Here is a 23,364-nt window from a genome sequence, read left to right as displayed (position 1 = left end):
ATCCTGTCTACATATGGCAATAAATCCTTTTTTCTTACCAGTCATCGCTGGTGCCCCGCCTGTTGTAATTGACGATAACTTTTGTAAAGGTAACTTTACATTTGTTATATCCTTTTTAAAAGCAGAAGAGATATCTTGTCCTCTGGTGCTTCATTTTAATGGCAGAATTCTTCCTTTGTTGTAAAATCTGTAGTCAAAAGAAAATTCAATTCTTCTAGTAACAGTTAATTGAAACGTGTTTATGGCTGAAACTAATTCGTTTCATTTTGGCTTCTTTCATGAATTCTCCATCTGTAACTGTTTTTTATTCTTAGCTAGCAAATGCGATATTTTATATGACGCGATCGTTGCTGCTTTATGTTGTTGCAGTAGTTTAGTAAAAAAACTTTGCTGTTTAGTTATTGAATATTTTTAAGAAATTTGTTTTTTTCTTCTAATTTCAGAGTTCATTGGATAGTGACTACCAAGATTGATATGAACGGTCTTAAAATGTCGTTTCTTATGAATCGCAACACTATTATTAGACAATAACCAAATACACTTCCCATTGTAACATTGAAACAATATAGATGTTCTCATTCATCGTTAAAATAATATGTTCTATTCCTTTTACATATATCCATGAAGGGTTTTGAAACAAAAGAATTATTGCGGATTACTTGGTAGTTTTGCACGGTCTACGCTTGGTCTATTCGAAATACGATCACACACTAACAAAAAATACGTGCGTGTTATTAGATACGCTCAAGGTTAGCAAACTGCTAATCTATGCACAATCCTAAAATTACTCCAGCGAGGGCGTATTAAAAATCGATCGGGGGCGCCATGGCACCCACGGGCGCCGAGTTGCCTACCCTCGCTGTAAAGTGAAAGTAACCCTCATGCAGGTCGAGAATAGGAAAAAGAGAGTCAGAAGTCTTAAACTGAAACAGTACTGTTCAATATCTTAATAGAATAGGCAGGAGTCGTTATGGATTTTATAGAATAGTTTATCAAGTTAGAGAAAAACGAGAATCGAAAGCAAGATGAAGCCCAGGTTTAATCAGTGAGCCAAAAATGCACTTAGGTTTGTAGTGCTACGGAGAAAAGAAGACGAAATTTTTAACAAGTCTGCTCTAATATTAATATATTGGCTAGAGTACCACTTATGTTTTGCTTTTGAGATACGGAATAGCTTTAAAAATATATTCTTTTGTAATTTTTTACATAGGCTAGTACTAACTTCAATTAAATCAGCATGTTAAAATTTCTCTCTAAACTTATTTTTACTTAAATCAACATATAGTCAAGTTCAGATAAATTGCATTAAATCTATATTTTTTAAATCTGCTGCTGTTTACAATATAAATTAATATTAGTCATTATATTCCAATTAGGTAGGAGGACTATAGTCGTCGCAGTCCAAAGAAATAATAACTGCCTCTACAGTGTTTTCTAGCATGTTATCAGCTTCGCATGTTTTTGCATGTTTCACGTATTTACTCCATGTTTCAAAATGAACTCTGTTTATTCTTTCTTGCAAGATGGTTTCAACATTGCTTATTTTAGAAGTGGTGTTATGTCTTGCTAGAAACCCTTTTACTTGGCCCCATACGAAGTCTATCGAGTTTAACTCATAGGTGTATGGCGGAATGCGAAGTTATTATTAGCGATTTTGTCGACAACAAATTTCGCACAAATAAGAACTAGCATTTGCTGGAAGTGGACTTCAAAAACATCAACCATCATGTTTTCATGATAGTCTGCAGTCCGTTGCGATTGGAATACAAATAATGTAAGTAATTATTAATCCTTTTCTGGAGCGTCATTTTATTGCGCGCCTTTTAAATTTTTATCCTGTCATATTTTATCAACCGTATATCTTTCATTTAACTAACGTTTGTCCAGATAATAGATATTTCTTTTTTCCTTACGAAACTGTCTACCTGCTCTCACATATCGTCGTTGCCAGCATATAATTTCGCCTTTATTTCTTAACCAAAATTTATTTCCTGCCAAGTTTTCCACAATTTCCACAAACGAGTCTTTTCATCTCATTTATTACAGTTTCTTGTCTCCCTGTACTTCTCTTCGGTTGGTATATTCGAAAACATTTCAACATTTTTCGCAACTCTGAATGTTGAGCGTTGTGATGAAGAGTGCAGTTTTACTAAGACGTTTCTCAGCAACAAATTCAGAAACGCTAGCCATTTTTAAGAACGAACCATGTCAACAACTATGGAAAAGTAACTATAATTCTAATTTGAAACACTGGTAGGTGTCCATCTACTTAGTCTCGGGACCCTTGACAATCATCTACAAATTACGCCTTTGTAATACAGTTTAGACCACTGAGTTTTACAGTCCAATAACTATTTATAATTCTTTCGCATTATACATTTTTAATCCTAACCTCAGATAACTCAGATAACAGAGGATATGTATATGATATGTATATGATATGTATATATGGTCAGCAACGATCTTAGAAAATACACAACGGAGATAGTTATTACCCAAACCAAATTTTGTGTTAAAAAGTGTAAATATTTCGAAAAGATATTTGTATAAGATATAAAGAAGTTTTTTGCAAAATCGGTTTATGGGCTAGAGCAAACCTCTTTACAAAACCCCAGAACTTATTTTGTTCATACCGGGTACACTAAATTTTAACCAATTTAAATAATATTGAGGAAGCTGGTTCGGTATGTCCCCGGTATCGTGTCCCAGCATCTCGGAAACAATGGTGTATACAGCAGGTTGTTCTGTGAGCATGCAGATTTGTCTCTTTGTGTTTTATGCCGGGGGTCAAATGTCATTTGGGCGAGACACACACAACTAGACGTGATACTTTGAAGATGCCGAGGGGACACTTGGAAACGAGACCCCGCCATTTTTTGTATGTACTTTCTACGTGCTCTCTCGTATCGTCAGGTTCGTGAATATCAATTACACCTAGAGTTACCTAGGCCGAAAAATAAGTTGTTTCTTCGAGTTGTTACTTCACATGACTTTTTTCCAAGAAATAAATGCAAATGCAGCCTTGGATTTCTTGTCGGCCGAAGTTTCGCAATTTATTTTATTGATAAAAACATAATCATCAAAAACTTTAACATTAGCCTATGTATCGAATATTGGTTAGTCTAATACTAAAGATAGTTGTATGCAAAGACTCAAACAATAATGTTAAAATGTTTAAATTGTTATTAAAGCGTTGCAATATGAAGATTTAGACTCATACGTGTCAAGAGTCAACAAAATATCTATCTATCCATTTATAATTGTATCAGAGTCCAGATATATTAAATTGATAATCGAGCTAACAACAAGAAACGTTGAGCATCCATTCCATTGGCAACACAGGAAATTTTCTAAAATTGTGCAACTGGGCCAAATGTTTAGTTGAAAATTCGCGTTATCAAATAATGGCGCCAGGCAACGTACAATTTTTAAGTCGATTATTATAATTTTGAACACGTCCGCTGGGCCGAAAGTTGCTTAATTTCGTTTATGTCATTAGCGAAAGTCCTTTAATGTTGTAAATGATATCTCCCTAACAATTTGCATTTTTGTAAATAATATTTAATTAAAATACCGAAATTAATTCGGTAAATTATACATATTGTAAATCTACAAGTGAAATATTATCCTTAAGAGTTTCCTCATGGCCGGTAAACCGCTACATTATTATTTTACTTGTGTTCTCAGTGTCCGTAATAAATTTTATGAATTTTTGGGTGGTCCACAGCGATAATTTCGTACAGAAACACCCAATTGCGCGGATTCGGTTACAGCTAAAATCGTTTTGCATGCATACGCAAATAATACACGGTGCAAAATTTACAATAAAACTAATTTGGCAAAATTGTCAGGGTTTGTCCACTTTCCAATATACCAGTTGCGTCGCTATAATTTCCAATTCTATATATTTACGTTCAGATGAATCATGACTTTTTTGCTTACGGTTGTTAAGAAAAATTTCAACTTTAATTATCACAGCTACAGGGGGCGCCGGACAGTGGTTTATGTTATATGGGGAAGCGGAAATAATTCACTAACTTCAAAATAGCAAATGATATTTGAATGAAATTTGATATACATAATAAATGTCAAATTTTGATAGATGGTAATTTTTTACAGGTCTCTATTTATCTTGCAAATCTTGCAAATGAATTTGAGATTTTTACCCCCAACCGATTGGACTGAAGCTGTCCATATCCATTTATTTTGGACAAACAACAAAATTATCATGATTGGGCTGAATTTTCGCATACGTCTTCAGTTTGGTCAACAATAAAGGATTATTGTGTTTTTGAGCTAATACAGGTCCGTATTTAGAAGCAGGGGGCCCAAATCTTGAAATCTTGAGATTGTTCAAATGGGCTGAAATTTTGCATACACATTCAGTTCCAAGCGCAATACGTACAATATTAATATATGAGTTTAAAAAACAGTCACTTAAACTACTTACTATAACTAAATAATGATAAGTATTCAAACAACTTTGTTAAAAAACAACAACAGATAATTTTTCTGAAATTATAAAATACGTTTATTATATTTCTTATTTTATGTCGAACAAATGTGCTTACTAATTAAATAAAAAGTAACCTCTAACCCGGAGAAACATGAATTTAATCTATGTTGATAAGTGTAAATAAACAAAAAAAAGTATAAATTTTGCAATAACGTTCTCTCCGTGTTCTCAAAATAAAGAGTAATGAAAATTATTTAATAATAAAACATTTTTTCAATGGATTTATGGCAGGTTAGTTGAATGAATCTATTAGTTTATATTATATGATAATACATATTTTTAAATTTGTTTGAAGACATTTCAATGTTAGTTCAAATTATCAGTCCTTTTGCCTCGTCACTAATGGGCATAACTTTCTTTTTTGGTTGAGGTCTTAAATTGGTTATGAAAGGATCCGAAGACAACAGTATCATGTGCATTACATCTTCGTTTGTAGCACTTCTGCTACACTTTCTTGAATGAGGACTGCGATAGTGTTTGTAGTCTTTATTTCCGCACTCTTGGGCTTCTTCCGATAGCGCTCCCATTGAAAAACAGTAAGTTTCCGTGATTTCCTTACCATGCACTAACACTTTATGAACAGTGGATGGCATATTATACCAATTATATTTATTGACAAATAATTCTGCCGTCCTCCAGGCATATTCACCAAATTTCTTGGTATCTACTGTTCCATCGCAGGTTATTATTTCAAGGATAACAGCAAAACGCCGGATTAGTTCTTCATCGAATCCGGTAATATCTGATGTAAGGACTGGATTGGCAAAAAATCTTCTGGACGTATTACCGTCATTCGTAGTTCCGGTGCCCTGCTTTTCATGAAATTATGTTTGAATTAATTTCTTTTGTGTCTCTTTAATGGAACGTGTTTCCGCATTTGTTCTCCAAGACTTAAATGGCAAATTATATGAAATGTGTAAAAACACATTCCATAAACTTAATGCGTGCGTGTAACAGAGACATGTCCATTTTTATTCCATCCTTATTGATTGCTCTATTTTTCACCAAGTCTAGTTTCTTCATTTTTGATGTAGTTACACAACAAATGAAGCATGAAGAAGCAGGGGTGTTTCTGTCACAGCCTGGGCAGTCTTACCATCGAGCATAGTGAACATAAGTTCATGATTTACTCTAAACGTTTGGTTATTTGAACATAATATCGTAGTTTCAGTGAGGTTTCGAATTTCCGTGTCCATTCTTCGTTTCTCTGCTCGTATGACTTCTGTAGTTTCTTTGACAAATTCAAATTTAATACATCTACAAAGCCTAGTAGAAGAAGGCTGTTTATTTTCCCACAAAACATTATTTCCATTTTTTAAGCTTAAGGGCACCAAAAACGTCATAAAAATGTTAGCGACGGAAACTTCCACGTTAAAGAATTTTTGTTTATATTGACTCTGCCCTGATGCCCCGTCGCAACCCCATTTAGAAAATAAAGTTAGCGGTTCACGCTTAATTTTATCAAGTTCTTCGCTTATCTTGCATTGAAATATTCTTGTAGTTGTGTGGTTCAACAAACTTTGTAAACCGACACTAGCCGAACTTTCCGTGATAATAATATCTTGGGGATAGCACTCCTTTTTTGCCTCTTATATCTTATAATAAGGTGGAAGAATATCATGTCCCCCATTTTTAAAAGTAGGCTTTATCTATAGTGATATATGCTGACGTATTACCTGAAGAAAAAGCATAGTTGATTTCTTTTTGGGTATATGGATCCGACTTTTCTTATACCGTTTGGAACGATCACCACACTCCTCAAAGTTTTTGCGCGGTCTTCCAGCATTTTTGATGGTAAGCTGGTGCTGCTTGTTTTTTGATAATTTTACATGGAAAGTACCTTGTAACCAATCTGCATACTTTTCTTCAAATTTGGTTTTTATTCTCTACATGTTATTCTATCTTCGTCTAAACTGTGGCAAAAAACGCTTTCGGTCTTCACGAATCACTATTTCAGTTTGAGCATCACTAATATTAGGATATGTAGTTTTTAGAAAGAAGTCTTTCCACATTGCCACCACACATAATTAGTTCTGTGTACATACCTCGGTAAGAAATGGATATTTCTTCCATATTTGAATTAAAAAAACTAAACTTGTATAACAACAGTCCAACAACACAACGCAACAATAATATAATATAAAATAACAATAACAACAATAAAAGGCGTAAAAATTTAAACTACTCGTCGCAGATAATTGATCGCGCATTCTCCCAGATTTTTGCTAACAGCCCAAGTGACAAAATTCGAAGCTCCCTTAAATGTCATTAACTTTACTCTGAATGAAATATTTGCGGGGATAGCCTTCGGACTAAGCACTCGCATGGCCCGCACGGTATTCCATCCATTTTATTAAAAAAAATGTGTGTGTAGCTTGAGTGCGCCCCTCCACCATATTTTTAATACTTCCTTATCGTCCGGAGTTTTTCCTGATTACTGGAAATTAAGTTATTTAACGCTAATTCACAAAAATGGTGACAGAAGCAGCATTAGTAACTATAGAGGTATATGCATACAATCTGTCATTTTCAAACTTTTGGATTAACCATTCTGTCAGCATTTTTTCTGGTATTGTAAAAAAATTATGTGTGACAACCAGCACGGGTTTTCTCAGGGTATGTCCACTGCGACTAACCTGCTGACTTATCAGCTGGATCTGTTGGGTGCTTTTGAGAAATCTAAACAAGTGGACAGTGTCACACGAACATGAACTTTTCGAAGGCGTTTGACAGAGTCAGTCATGAGCATCTTGTTCGTAAGTTTCGGGCCATGGGACTGGGTGGTACTCTGGTTGAATTTTGTCACAGCTATTTAACAGGACATACACAGCAGGTCCGAAACAACAATTATATTTCCAGCGAAATGGTGGTGCATTCGGGTGTGCCTCGGGGTTCACACATAGGTCCAGTTTTCTTTAATTTGTTTATAAGAGATCTGAGTGATGTGGTTTTTTATCTGAACATCTTGCCTTTGTAGATGATTTTAAATTTTACAAAACAATTGAATCATTTATGGACGCTCAGCTTCTTCAGAGCGACCTTAATAATGTCAGTTCGTGATGCAGAGAAAATTGTCTGGATCTAAATGTTGGAAAGTGTTTTAGTGTTACTTTTCCTCGCTTAACTAACACCCTTCAAAATAGATATATTATTAACAATACAACGATAGAGTGTGTCAGCAAAGTTAGGGACCTTGGAGTCATCTTTGACAGTAAACTGACCTTTTTGGATCAGCTGGAGGATATTGTTAACAAGGGCATGAGAGGTCTGGGTTTTATTACCCGTATTACCCTGCTCTCATCTGACTGATTTAAAACCCTTTATTGCTCCTTAGTTAGATCTACACTGGAGTATGTGGTCTCCACATTACAGATGTCACATTGATAGATTGGAGACTGTTCAGAGGGCATTTCTGAGGTCCCTAGCATATAGAGCGGGTATAAATATCTACAATAAATTTCACATTAATTATGTTCTGGTATGTGAGCCTTTTGGGATAGATGGTCTGGAAATTAGAAGAAGCTACTCCGATATCTTGAAGTTTTATAAAATTTTGAACGGTGCATGTAACTGTCCGGCTCTCCTTCAGTCCATTGATTTTAACAACTATCAAAGACGTCACCAACTATGGCTATTTTTGTCCTTTAACTCGAACCTTGAGGTTATTTAACAGTTGCTCTCTTGATCCCTTTGCTGGTGATCTTCGACTATTTAAAACAAAATTAAGGTGGTTGATTGTAGTTGTAACTAGTGTGATACTGTTTGTTCACTGTTTCTTACTGTTTTTGTGTTTTTATATGTTTTATATTGTTATTAAAAAGCTTGTTATATAAGTTGTTGTTTTGTTATGTTGCTATTTATATTATGTTTGTATTGTTACTTTTTCTTTGTAAATTGGCTCAGCCGTTGAAATGAATAAATAAATAAATAAATAAATGAATAGTAGAGAAATTAAGCCACATTATTTCAATAGCTATTTGTTCCGAACATATTTAAAACAATATGTATATCATCTAGTTAATTAGGAATAAAACTATCCAAAATCTGTCCGAGTGATAAAAACTTGTTCGTACACAAATAGAACTTTCTAAATTTTATATAGATTACGCTTTACAAGTTAATCCCGTATTAAGTGTTACACGGACCAGAAATGAATTTAAATTTATTTAAATCCCACGCTAAATTATTTTAATCGGCTAGATCTCTAAACCAAATCCTTTAAGTTAAATTAATAATAACATTAACCCTATAGGTTGATTTGCAATTTAAATCACTTGTTGCGTAATTTTGGCTCGCAAGCCGGATAGGTCTGGATCTCTCTTGGGTTTGTAGTAATAGAAGTTTTTTTTATTTTTAGACTTTGTTATTAGCTATTTTCCTAGAGTACTGTATTGAATGTTAGGGCAAAATTGCAGTAGAAGTTGCTTGTGTTTATAAAAAAACAAAACATTTTTCTTCTGGTAAATATTTCTATCGTCTGAACATTTTAAAGAGTCCGAGTGAATTTATGTCGATATGTTCTATCCTCGTTCCAAATTGAAATGGCGTAAATCGCCTTCGGTTACCCATACAACCTATTGTACGAGCACGTATTACCTTGTCACAAATACTGAGATCTGACTTTAAAGAAACTCATCAACACCAAAAACTGTTAGTGCTAAATTGGTTTTCTACTAATGCTAATGCTAATTTAAAATTTTCATATCGTTTATATGCGGTCCAACGGAAACCCACTTTTTTTTAGGCATATTTTTTTACTTTCATTGCCCATGTATTGTTTAGGAAATGCGGAACCAATTAACGATTGTTTATTTTTATGATTTCTAGGTGATGTTAATTTCGCTTCCATTATCCATTTCCAATTTCTCTTTCAATCGATTCTATTTTATTTGGCCATATGCTTATCCGTTTTTTCATGATATTTCCTATATTTTGGAAAATTGGTTACACCTATCACATTTGATATTTGATAATGTTTAAAACATACACATTGCTACCAAAATTTAATGTCCATTGATTAATTTCAGAAATAATTATACAATGTGTAAGGTCAATTTGCTGCGTTCAAGATAATTCCCAATTTGATATACAAGTAAGAAATGTCATTTATTATTTGTTTTAGAAAAAAAAATTAAATATTAATAGATAAGACTAAAAGAAACAATTCAAAATTATTTTCCTATACAGAGTGTTTTCGGATTTAAGGCCAATTTTATACAGGGCGAAAAATATGAATATTTCTGAAACAAAAAACTGGAACATACGTCCATTAATTGCACCTATTAATGCTCTTTCAATTTTATTAAGCACTGCCTATACCTACACTTTTTTTTTGGGATATATACATTTTTACGAACAAAACTCCGAAAATTTGTCAAAATGGGAAAATATCGCAAAAAGCCAAGACTAATAAAATAGGCAATTTTTAATTTTGGGAAAAAAATGGTTGCTTTCTTTTCATTAATATAGAAACTCTGGCTTTCTTAAAGCCCAAAACTACTACTAAAGTCATTTTAGAGAAAAATGTTAAATATAGATGAGACCAAAAGAAACATTTTTGTTTTTTTCTTCAAATATGCAAGGTGATTCATAAATATGTAAAAAAGCAAACATATATTATGGCATTTATACTCAATCACAAAATCTAGTTTTGTCTATTCTGAGTGAATAATTATCATCGCATTACATTTTGTATTAACATGAATCGAATGAATGTATCTGAAGGGATTATACTTCTCTCTGTAAACTTTTCACGTCCAGGTAATATTTATTTTGTTTTCAATCTATTGTGATATTTTCGGTTTGCAAATTTTCAGTATTTTGTTCGTAAAAATGTGTATACCTCAAAAAAAACTAAGTTTAGGTATAGGGAATGCTTAATAAAATTGAAAGAGCATTAGTGGTAGTCATTGATGGAAGTATAATATACAACGTTTTTGACGAAAAAACGGTCATAAATCCGAAAACACTCAGTTTAGACTATAACGACATTACATATATAAGTTTAGTTTTGCCACAAATTGTTTCTTTTAGTCGCATCTATACCTTTTGTATTTAACATTTTAACCTATTACTTTGACACACTATTACACACCCTGTATAAGTTTATGCAGAGCAATGCTTAGTTTGTTGATAAATAGAACTTGCTGATGTTTCCCCAATCCTGGCCTCTTTAGAGCTGAACAGTCCATAAGCAGGTACAGAGTAGAATACGAACCAGTTTCAGCTTAGCACTGAAGTTAAAAGGACGATTGGCGAAACGTAAGCAAGTTCGAATTATTGAAAATGGACGCTGGAGAAATTCAGATCTGTAAATAGTTGATACAGTGGGGTCAGTGCGGTATGTCAATTGTATTTTCTGAAAATATAACTGTTGATGAAAGTTCCATTTAATTTACAGAAAGGGACGCCACTAATAGAAATTTGAAATAATGGATATTAGATGTTACATATATATAAAAAATGTATTAAGAAAAATTATTTCCTTTTAAAATTTAACATGCTATATTTCGAAAGCGAAGAATCTCTTGACATACATAATACAGAGAATGCCGTTCGGGGCGTCCTGTATTAAGAAGCCAGTTCAAACACAAGCAAAGAAAAACAATAACAGGTTTCCAAAAAATAATATCTGCCCTGGTAAATTCTGCGAAACTAATTACCACAATTTTGAATAGTTTTGTGTTAAAATAAATTAAATGTGAGAGCAAGCTGCAGAAAATGTGTCTGATATTAGCGGATATTGCGGTGTAATGATAACTAATTTTCTATTTAAAATCTGTCAATTAATTTCCATATCCATTCCTAGAAGTAGTTTTTAGTGACAAGTATGAAAAAAAATACAGATTTTAAAGGAATATCCTTTAAGTTAAGAAATCAATGAAAATTGTAATTCTTAAAAATATCAAGACACTGTAGTAAACAAAAAATGAAAATGCGAAGATTAAACATAGCTTTACAATCAAGACCTCAATCTCAAAATTCTCTTCATGGTACTTCGTGGGCGAGATTTTCAATAAATTGACATAAAATATAAAATAAATATAACTACAATAGAGTATACGATAAAAAAATGTTTAGGGTGGAAAGGTTAAGTAAATTATGGCGGTGCATATATTAAATGCTTTTCGGTAATTGAAACCCCAATTGCTCTGCCGGGATTCGTCAAAAATCAACAGCTGAAACGTCTGAAAGCTCGCGTCAGCTTCGAAAACGCTTAATCACTCCGATGGAATGCGAACAAAGACAAGAATCGTGTGCCTCGTTATTTTCAAAATCGGGTATGACAAAAGCGGTCGCTACCAACCTTTTAATAAAAACCATACGGAATCGTTTGTTCGATTCTATACGCTTTTCACTACGATACTTATAAAATACTTTGACAAGTTCATTAGCAAAAGCTATATGGCCGACGTCCTCGTTATTTCTTTAGATACGCCGTTTTAGGGTTTCAATTTGTGATTTAATATGCCGCCGTGGAACATAAAATTTTCATTTTATGACGGCTGCGAGGTATTATAACTGTCAAATGTATTACCAAAATTGATGGCCTCGTTGGAAACAATGAGTCGAGTTTTCTTGCGCACGGTGGTATGTTTTGACGGAGACTTATTTATAAAAAGCACGGGTATGGACAATGCGATAACACTATCTCTGATTTTAAAAAACTCTGTTAACTTTATTTATTTGATGAGAACATTTTCAGTTTATAATTATTCAGCCCTGTCTCAGTAAAATTAGCCCCTCGATCAAAACGAGTTTAAATGTGTAATATTGCCAAAAACGTATTAAAAACTAAAATGTTTCCGTGATAACATATCATATTTTTATTTCATATGAAAGGATTTTTTATCACAGAGAAAAATATATTTTACATATTCAAAAACTGTCGATTAATGAAAATCAAATCTTGCGGGATTCGATCGGAGCTTTTTCTTCATGATATCCCACGAGGTTTCAATCGACAATAGATCTGGACTAGTCGAAGTCCTTTTTGAAACTGGAATTTTGTTTTCTAATATCCAATCTTTAACTGATTTAACCGTATGACAAGCGGTACCATCTGGTTGGAAAATACATTGAATATTATTTAAACGCATTTGTTTAATTTGGGGTGTTAAGCTATTTGCAAACACATTCATCTACTTATATCTTCATTCACAATAGCTTCCACATAGTGACTCACTCATCATAACATAAGATCCCACCAACCAATAAATCATTCTCCAACTATCACTAAACCTGACTTCTTGGCCTCATCATTGGACCATAATTTGTATTCTTTGACACACGTTCGCCTTCTCTTTCGTCTAGAAATACTGAATTAAGAAGGAATAATAAAAAAATTATTTACCTTGTAAGTTTATAAAAACCCTGCTCTTTGAGAAATTGCTCTTGAAAACTTTTTTGTGGTTGCTTAATTAGCCCCCCGATGTTTCTTAACGACCCGTTTTAAGACTCTTTAGTTGATATTGGAATCACGGGGGCAACTTCCAATTCTCGGGTTTTGAACCACAGATCCAGTTGTTTTGTACAATTTATTAATTTTTCGAACTGTATATCTCGATTTCTTAACACTGTCAGTGACTAGAGAAGCATTTTGGTCTTTTAAATGATCATTTTTGTTATTTCTTCAGAGACAGGTCTACCATGAACTATTTGTAATTGCTTACAATACCAATGCAAGTTGAAAGTTGATTTAAACGTAAAAATTGGCTTCTTATCAACCGTCAACCTTCATTTTCTTGAAGCGAATAAACATGGTGTGGTATTTGAGTCACGAGTTCTTTTGGCAGTATCCAAGCACCGCCATTTCTTACTTTGATTTTTGTGCGTAAATTAATTTGCATACTGTGCCGTTTCTATTCATTTTCTAGCGTACAGCCCACGAGACACTTATAAGTGCTTAAGGGACAGTAACTCTAGACGGAAAATGACAGTCTCAGAAAATATTAGTAGTATACGTAGTATTAGTATACGTAGTAGCAATATACGTGTATTTACAAGATAAACAGGAAAAAATATACATTTAAGAAAAAACAATACAAAAATCGAGGAGTCTAACATCACAAATGGAAATTAAACTTATCTAACAAAAATATTAATATTAATTAAGCACAACAAATTATAATATAATTTAATATTTTTTCTCCTTTATTTGATTGTTTTTTCTTGGTTCCGTTTCCCGTAGGTTGGTAGATTATTATCGCTCATACCAAAAGAGGAATCAATCTACTATCGTCCTTTACGTGCGTTTAAGAAGCTATTGTTTTTCTCAGTTTAGACCTAAACCGCTGTAACATTAATTTAATAAATTTCTTTGACGACGAGCTGTAGATCTTTGTCTATGTAGAAATAAATGATCTTCTTCGCGATCTGGGGACGTGGAAAGGAGAAATTTCCACCACCACTAATATACATTTGTCCTGGTATTTAATGGCTAATCACAGTACATGCCTAGGCAAATGAGATACATAAAAATCGTTCCATGAAACAGATGCAACTTCTATATATTCTCCATATTTATATACAATTCTTTAATTTTAGTGATATATGATCCCGCTTAAGTAGTGGAAAAATCAAACATCAAACGTTTTGAGATTAGCCCAATCAAAGAAGCATGCCATACAAAATGCTTTATTAACAGCAGGTAAAGAAATGATGACTTCAGAACGAAAGGCAAGACAAACTTGGATGACTGATGAGGAAATATTATGCTTCATGGACGAAAGGCGTAAGAATAAAAATAACATCATCAAATATAAAGAACTCGACAATATCGTTCAAAGAAAAATGAAATCTGCCAATGAAGACTGGATAGGCAGGGAGTGTGAAGTGTAGGTGTTTTTAATAATTATTCATAATAGAATATTCGCTAAGTTGTAAGGGTCTAGAGAGGCTCTTTTCGGTATAAACGTGTTAATGCAACTATGTCTCAACATGAAACAAGATGTCTACGCTGTCTACGTTGATTTTGAAAAGGCTTTTGATAAAGTGCATCACCAAAAACGTATAGAAATATTACAGAACATGAACATTGATAGTGGGGACATCAGAGTCATAGCGAATCTTTACAGGAACCAAACAGCAAGAGTCAGAAGTGAAGATAAGCTTACAGATGAAGTGGAGATGGTGTGAGGCGTGCGTCAGGGCTAGAATATAGTCTACTATTCTTTAACGTATATAGTGAGTCAATTTTCAGTGAAGCTATGGATGAACGACAGGAGGGTGTTACCATAAACGGACAGATTGTAAACAACTTACGTTATGCGGACGACACCATTATAGTTACAGACAAGCTTGAAGATCTGCGAACCCTGCTGCAGAGGCTAAATGATACATGCGAAAGATGAACCTTAAAAAAACTAAATACATGATTATTACAAACAAAGTAAATGTTAACGGAATTCTTACTACAGACAACTCAATGATAGAAAGGCTCCACGAAACAATGGAGCAGTCTCATGAACTCAAAAGTCGCATAGATGTAGCCAGAAGTGCATTTGTAAAGATCAAAAAGTTATTTCGCAACAGAGATATAAATTTCGGATTAAGAATAAGAATGCTTCGATGCTAAGTTTTTTCAACATTACTTTACGGGTCAGAAGCATTAAAGAGGCAGATATGGACCAGATCAGCGCTTTTGAAAGATAGTGTTATCGGCGAATGTCGAAAATCTCATGGAGTGACAGGGTTTCCAATCTGTAACTGCTACAGAGAACCCAATAACAGGAGGAAATAATTTACTCTCTAAAAAGAAGAAAATTGGCCACGTGATCAGAGGACCTAAATATGCGATACTACATAACATTATGGAAGGAAATATCAAGGACAGAAGGAGTCAAGGAAGAAGAAGAACCTCTTGTCTCAAAAACTTAACTGAATGATTTGGAATGACATCAAAGCAAATATTCACAGCAGCTGTTAACAAGATTAGGATGGCCATGATAAAATCCAACCTCCTTTAGGAGAAGGAACGATAAGAAGAAAGAAGCATGAGGACATCATTCAATTACATTTAATTTCAATAAAAACTAAGGAAGCCTTTTTTTCCGAAATTACATCCGTCATTAGAATTCAGACTAACTTCAATATATGCTTTCACTTGCTTATACTTTAATGTAGTTTTGTTTAGTTTTGGTTAATATAACAACACTCAATTTTTATTATTCCCCGTGTAATATAGTATCTTAAGTATAACATAAAACTTATCTCCAAAGCACGATGCAAAAATTATACATGACAAATTCGTCGGAAAGTTAAACACATTAGACTGCGCTTAAACGACCGAACGTTTTCAATAAAGCAATTACGCATTCAGGATAAACAATAAGCGCCCACCCTACTTAATAATATAAAGTTAATCATATTAGCAGAGATAAAACGCTACGCCTTTCGAATACAATCGATTCTAATAAATACGCTTCGAGAGATTTATACAGTCCTACCTTCATTGTGCCAATGAAGTTTTCGTTCACCACGAAGTAATTCTTATTGAACAGTCGCCTTAATAACACCCTGTAAAGAACTGCGTTAAATATGTATATAATCTTGAAGAAGAGGATTTTTTACAGTCGCTATACTAAGTACCTCCAACTAAACCGAAATGGTATGAAAGAAAGAAAAGTGAGGCAAATTTTACAATATAACACGGCTAGTACTGTTGTTTTTGGTCTTTTCTTTACTGCATATTATATCATCCGTTCGCTTGTTGAACTCCGACTGGAATCCTGCAGACGTTTCGCCAAAATCTCACTTGGCATCTTCAATGCTCGCGCTCCGAAAACACTTCGAACATATATATATATATATATATATATATATATATATATATATATATATATATATATATATATATATATATATATATATATATATATATATATATATATATATATATATAAATATATTCAGGAGTATTGCTTCCAAAAAACACGTGTATGATAACGAAAAGAATTACCCTCCTCCCGCTATATAAAACTAACTTCACAAAATCCATAATCACTTATTATTATTATGTGAACGATGTCGAAGACGGATAGAAATTTTCGCGGTTCCTTCTTTTTAAGTGTGCACTTAAACATGTGACATTCTTCTGCATTCACATTAACGGTTTTGATTGCGCAGACATAAACGTCCATTTGTAGGGGCATTTAGATCGAATTCGCGGTATTTACGCACAGAATGATACGGACTCTCGGCACCCTTATTTGACCCTTCATTGCGGTTGTGGTAGTGGTTGCGACGGTGCTATTAACAAATGTCATTCCGTAATGGTAATTAGCTACTGGCACCGCTGTAAGCTACTTAATAGTTTTATCACAACTACAATTGAATTATAAATGCTAGACGAGATAACGTATTTCAACAATGCGAACCAATTTAGTTGATTATATTAACAATAAAAGAAACTAAGGTCTCGATGACGGATTTATTTTGCAGTAACTTATTTTAATACGTATAAGTGTAATTAAATAAATTTAAAGAGAACTTAATCCCCGGAAATGAAGATGACACAAATAGTTGTAATCGCTTAGAATAAAATAAAAGAAATTGATATACCTACTTAGAGTTCTACAAACGGTATACCGTTTTTACCTTTTATGGTTTTGACTTCAGAATGAGTTTAAGACACGGAAGGAATCGTTCTTTTCTGCCAGGGCTTTATTTCAGATGCAAGCTAGCTAAGCATTTTAAGAGTAGGATTTAAAAGTAAGAATGGATATTTGACTGCATGGACTAATAATAATCGAGGATGAAACTTTACACAAATCCGTCAGCTTTCAGCATTTGTATGCAGGAAGTACCGAAGTACGGTTCTGCAACGTTATTGTGGCATTGAGAATCTATTTATTGAAGGTTACAGCTTACAAAGAGAACCCAAAGCGAGGCCGATCTGCGGTTAGGCCTTCATAAAAATTTACCAAACTTAAATACCGGATTATGTCGAAAATAAGGTGTATCGTTTGGAGAACTCTACTCTTGATAGATATAAGAAATATTTGTGTTTGTGTTATATGGCGTTAGTCAACCCCAAATAATTCGATAAGTGTATTTTCACCGCCTTATCCTGATTTATGTTTGCGATAAGAGGAAATCAAAGAGAACAACATGGATTTAAAAATTAAAAAATATACCCAAAAACTACACAAAAGTTTAACTGATTGCACAATTTACTGAATTTACCGAAAATTGTATTCCATAAAGATGCATGAGACTTTCGTTTTTTCTTTCTATTACTAATGGGTGTAGCGGCGGTGGGGCGAAAAAATATCCGGGAAAACCCTGAAAGTAAAGTTTAGAAACGGGTTCCTTTTTGATGACTCACGCATACACACCCCCATTTAAGAACGCGTTTGCTTTTCCGCTCGCCCGCCAACCTGGAAAAGGTTATCTGCGTTGTGTTTTACGGCGTCTAAACAGCGCAAACCGAGAGGTCTTTGGGGTCAGGATGAGTCACAATTAGCCAAAGATGCCGCATAGATTCGCGGGCTTTATTCAAATAAAACGTCGCGATGAGTATGTTTTTCTTTACGCCAAGATGACGCGGAGATATTGCAAGCGTGTGGAAAAGGTATGTCGTGCCTTTATGGTTGTGTCTGCGGCGTAACGCATCATTAACCACAGTTTAAAATTTTCGAGCTCGGAACATACGCTTCAATGCGCATTATCCGCTTATTATAAATGTAAGTTGTTTGTTCCTCACTCGTTTCTATTCACGTCAAATTGGTAACGATTTGCTAAGGACGAGAGGGGAATAAATCCGGAACTGACATTACAGACCAACCCTTTCATAGCCAGGCGCATGCGTATCAGTTTCAGTCGTCATATAATAATACTACGCAAAAATGGACACTTGTGCCATTCTTTTCAAAATAATTGGTTGCTGCAATATGTTCAAAATTAGATATTCGAAAATATCAAAGAGAAAAATGCTATATTTTCTTAAGTATAGTCAGAATCGTTTCTTCGCAAATATTAGTGGCCTAGGCTACAATAAGATAAAAGGACTGTCAATCAAAATTGGCCACAAATATAATTTTTCTTCTCTCATCTCCAAACTAACCAATTGTACTTTAGTCGCGGGTTTGGGAAATGAGTGTATCTTAATTTCTTTGATGTTTTCATATGTTCAGTAAATTTTAACCAGTGACGTTTATCATTTCTGATGTTATTGTGAGTTTTTGCAAAAATGTACCCAAAACTAATAGCTGTTGAGAAAGTATAGTACGCAACACGGTGATAAACGTCTTCGTCGATTATGAAACACTGGCTCCATTACGCTCTGCGCGTGGAAAAAAGAACTCGTTACTAAAATCTCATTTAACAAACTTGTTCAAACTATTTTGCCGTTTTGCTTAGTATTTTTACCATACAAAAATGGAAAATACTATTTTTGAGCAGTACGAAATACAAGATACGTCGGTAAGAAGTACGGACTAGATAGCTCAGCAATCTAGGTTGTAAGGTTTGAATGTTTAAATCAAGATTGGTTTGAAGTTTTCTTTCCTAACACTTACCGCTTATGAGCTATCTTAGCAGTACGCCTTGCAGATGCACCCTAAGTACTGCTTGACAATCGATTTAAATTTGGATTTGTAAGGTAAAAATTTGTTTTTCTACCCCCATCTGTAAAATTATTAATTACACAACCGATCTAGCGTGCGGGAAGAGTCACTTTACCACGTCAGTTTCGTTTCCCATGGATCCGAGCCACTTCGGACATTCCCGGGATTTTACCGCACGAGTTTGGGAGCAATCAAAGGTCTTGGGAGATTTTACCGCACAGTTTGAATTTTGACGTTTGTCAATTCTGACGGTCATGTCAAAGAATGTATTCGTGTTGTTTTGCGAAAATGTACCCAAAAACTAACGGTCGTAGAAAAAGTGTAGTATGCAAAACGTTTGGAAAACTTTTTAAGTCACTCGTTTATTAAACACTCGCTCCGCTGCACTCCGCTCGTGCATAATATACTATAATAGTATATTATGCTAGACGAGTTTACTTGGCAACACCGGAAAGGAGCGAAGCTAATGTTTAATAAATTTCTTAAGGTATTGGATACTATGCTTCTTCTGCGACCGTTAATTTTTAGGTACATTTTTGAAAACTAACACGAACACATTTACTGATATGACAGTCAGAATTGACAAACGTCAAAATTCAAGCCGTGAGGTAAAATCTACGAAAACATCCGTAATATCGCGAAAATGTCCGAAGTGGCTTGGATCCGTGGGATAAGAAAGTCACGTGGTAAAGTGACGCTTTCTGCACGCTAGATCGCTGTATAATTTGCAATTTTACAGAAGCGAGTAGGAAAAATATTTGAAACCACCTAATTCCGCGTGTAGGACATTTTTGGAAATGTGTAGTACGTAAACTAAAACTTCGATTATACGGGGTGTGTATATCAGTTGCAACAAAGTCCTTAACATGAACTTTTCTCCTTTTTAGAGCAAGTTCAGTAGTTTTAATTTTTCTCTATTTCCCTGCATCATTATTCAAAATTGAAATATTTTTCTAAATCTCAAACAGAGAAAATTGCCCATTCCCGTTGTTTGCTATTATTAATGGATTTTAAACATGTCGACCCATTTATGTTTCGTCATTGAATTTCTGCCAGATTTTTCGGAAATTGAACATCAGTGGGAGCGTCGATGAAACGGACACTATTGGAATCTTTCGTCCTTTCACAAAAAAATGGCATTGCGTTCCGCAATTCGTAGAAAACGCCGTTAATATTAGGAAAGCACATAAAAGATTTGTGAGAAAAACTGACGCAGGTATTTCACCGTTCGCGATATATGTGAAGAACATACATACAAGGTTTAATTGCTACTGCCTCTAAATTTGGTTAAAAATGCTCCGGTGTTCGCCGTGGCAGTTCCTGCGTGTTCATTATAAAAGCACTGTTTGGAAAAGTGTACGTGTTTCGATAAAAAAAAAGAATAAACGATTCTCGGTGCATGACGGAATGATTAAATTGCTTGTAATAGTAAAAACTTACAAATAAAGATTTGTTGCAATGTAGCGAAACTCTAATCCCTCCTTCCCTTTAAAATGTAACTACTCATGTCGAGAATTTTACTTAAATTAATTAACCATAAATATTAAACTTAAAAGAAAAGTTACTAGTTTGCACCGGAGTCTGCTTGAAATATTTCACAATTTTCCACATATTTGATCAATAATCAGTCAACACATGTTCGGTATGGTCCGAGAAATTTTGGTCAATTTTTGTTTACAAAAATCAAAAACGAAATGAAAAAATATTTATTTGACTTCATGATTGATTATGAATTGAAACCTAAAAAAGAGTCCGCACCCTAAAGAAAGAGAGCTGTTAACAGCAACCCATTGAAAAGAATGGCCAGATTTGTACATACATTCTTAGCAAGATGTTCAATTAATACTTATTTGGTAATAAAAGCAACCAAAAAAAAGAAAATTAATTTAGTTATATGCATAGATAAAAATTTGGTAACTGTTTTTATGTTACAATTATTTTTTTTAAGTCAAGTTTATGTTTTGTACCTGTTTCATGAATGTGATCAAATTTTGCACGCCAGCCGACTGCTGACCATACAGATCTTTGGCCTGTCGACTTATATTTATATACGGCATGCAGCGTTGCCAAACAAATTTTATGTTTCCCGAAAGTTGGTTTATTTTGCATGTTTCTAAATGATTTGTTGATTTGTTGATTTATCTTTGGTAATGTCACGAACAATAAGTTGTACTACTTACAAAGAATAAAATTGTAAACATGTAATTAGTGTTTACGCACCGTTGACAAAAAGTATATAAATAATAATAATAGTAATAAAAATAGGAAATAATTTGTCGAAATAACAAACTGAATGCCCGTCAAACACTAACGTCGATAAAATTCGTTCAGAAGAAAAGTGCTGTTTCATTAATTTAATTTAACGATTCGCAGACAAAATGCCTACAAGGATGACGTAACGACAATTACCTAGAGAGAGGGGTCACGGGGTTATCTCCTTACAGTTTGCGGTGATGTATATTACGTTTACACTGCCAATCAATAATACTGTTAAAGTGGGTTAGTTATATATAGAAACAACATAAAAGATCGTCTATTTACTAGATCTCGTTGATTTGTGGGTTGTAGATGCCGACAGATAAGATTATAAAACTCCGTTTATTTATTGCTTAAATCGGATGCGGATGAAATTTATTGACATTTCGAAAGAGTGGCATAATTTACAGCCAACAATTAACCCGCTTGCCGATTACCTGAAAGCATGCTTTTGCGACGATTGTTTTCATCAAATATGTCCGGGATGAGCTTTGCAATGTTGAGAGTAGATAGTAACCTTATATACAGGGTATTTTGTTTACACTGTCCTTGTCGTTTATATTAGATATTGATCATTCACACAAATGATACTATAAATAAATAAAATATATAAGGAATTATTTGCATCTTTTCTAACGTTGAGTTTAATTGTCTAAGATGACATAAATTAGAACTAAAACTTGCTCTTAAGTTGACGGATCACCCCGTACCACGAGGGGAAACGTTCAATTAGGAGGAATTTCCCAGTCGCATTGATGGACTATTGTTAAAATTATACGAAAAACAAAAGCACAGATCTTTTGTTTTTCTTGGAATCTCGTTCGTTAACAATGTACCGTTCCAAATTGTCCCAGCGTGACAAATTTATTATTGATGCAATTACTATATAAATAACTTGTTTTGAGTTTTCAATGCCTACATTCTTGTATATATCGTGAACGATGGTAAACGTCACACATGTAAGTTACAAGTGTATAAAACGTAACATTCTTTTGGTAGTGAATAGGTTTTGCCGTCGTTACTGATGTATCTGCAAATTGTATGGTAAAACTTTATTCACAGAGTTCGTAATTTATCGAAATTTGTAGTTGAAATGACATCACAGAGACTTATAATGAAAAATTATTAAAGTTAATTTCAATCAAAATAATGATAATGCCTTATAATAATATGCTTTTGTTTTCGATAATTATAAAAGTTGTAAAATACATAGATTACAATTACTTAGGTAAAATAAGAGTTAAATTATACTAATAGATATTATAGGAATATAGAGAACCTTCTACTAATTAGAAAATTGAGAAAAATATAACATTTGGGTTGAAATACTATTGAATAAAAAAGTCAACAAAACTTCAGTTCAGTTATTAAACTCATGATTTGAAAATTCAAAAAAAAGATTTCCAATAAATTAATAGTTTTTAGACTATTAGTTCATAATGCAGACTATCCACTAAGACGTGCATTCTCTTTCAGATATTTGTCCTACTCCTAGTCGTACTAGTAACATTGATGGGTGAAATCTCCGGTAAACCCAGCGTTGGAGGAGGATATGGAGGGGGCGGATATGGCGGAGGAGGCTATATCGGCGGTGGTTCCATCGGTGGTGGTGGTTACGGAGGTTATGGAGGAATAGGTGGAGGACGTGGACATTACGGCGGTGGAGGTGGATATGGCGGTGGTTACGGTGGAAGACACGGGTGTTCCCATGGGAAGTAACATTGATAGAAATCACGATATTCAATCGCAAAATAAATGAGGCTTAAATATCGTATTACATCATTCCTTTAAAAACCTATTCCTTCACTCGAAAAAGCGTAAAAACATTTGAATAGAATAAAAATAAAAATAGAGGACCATTTTTTAGAGTCTCAGCTATAAGGACTCAGTATCCTCTACGAATTGCAAGACATGAAAACTCTGGCTACGGAGTATTGTCCCCAACAATTAATAAAATTAAATGAATGTTTTTTTTTACCTAGATTATTATAACATTTGGTTGTGTAACTATAGTTGCACTTTGCT

General features: G+C 33.9%; 1 protein-coding gene across 3 annotated transcripts in view; it reads left to right on the top strand.

The window, feature by feature from the left end:
* Positions 1–23,095, top strand: part of LOC132705388 (acanthoscurrin-1-like) — a 126,065-nt gene extending 102,970 nt beyond the window's left edge. For 2 of the 3 annotated variants that reach the window (XR_009619408.1, XM_060675945.1), the window contains exon 2: positions 22,816–23,095. Coding sequence is in view for 2 of the 3 variants with exons in the window: in XM_060675945.1 (XP_060531928.1) it covers positions 22,816–23,058 (243 nt within the window). In the remaining variant the exon portion in view is untranslated. Of the gene's footprint in view, positions 1–22,261; positions 22,299–22,815 lie in introns of those variants that run through there. The other variant, XM_060675946.1, reaches the window with a different exon arrangement.
* Positions 23,096–23,364: the final 269 nt, after the last annotated feature.

The sequence above is a fragment of the Cylas formicarius genome, unplaced genomic scaffold (genome assembly GCF_029955315.1).
Source record: "Cylas formicarius isolate icCylForm1 unplaced genomic scaffold, icCylForm1.1 PGA_scaffold_7__23_contigs__length_41026272, whole genome shotgun sequence".
Taxonomy (NCBI): Eukaryota; Metazoa; Arthropoda; class Insecta; order Coleoptera; family Brentidae; genus Cylas; species Cylas formicarius.
This window is presented reverse-complemented; position numbering and strand designations above follow the sequence as displayed.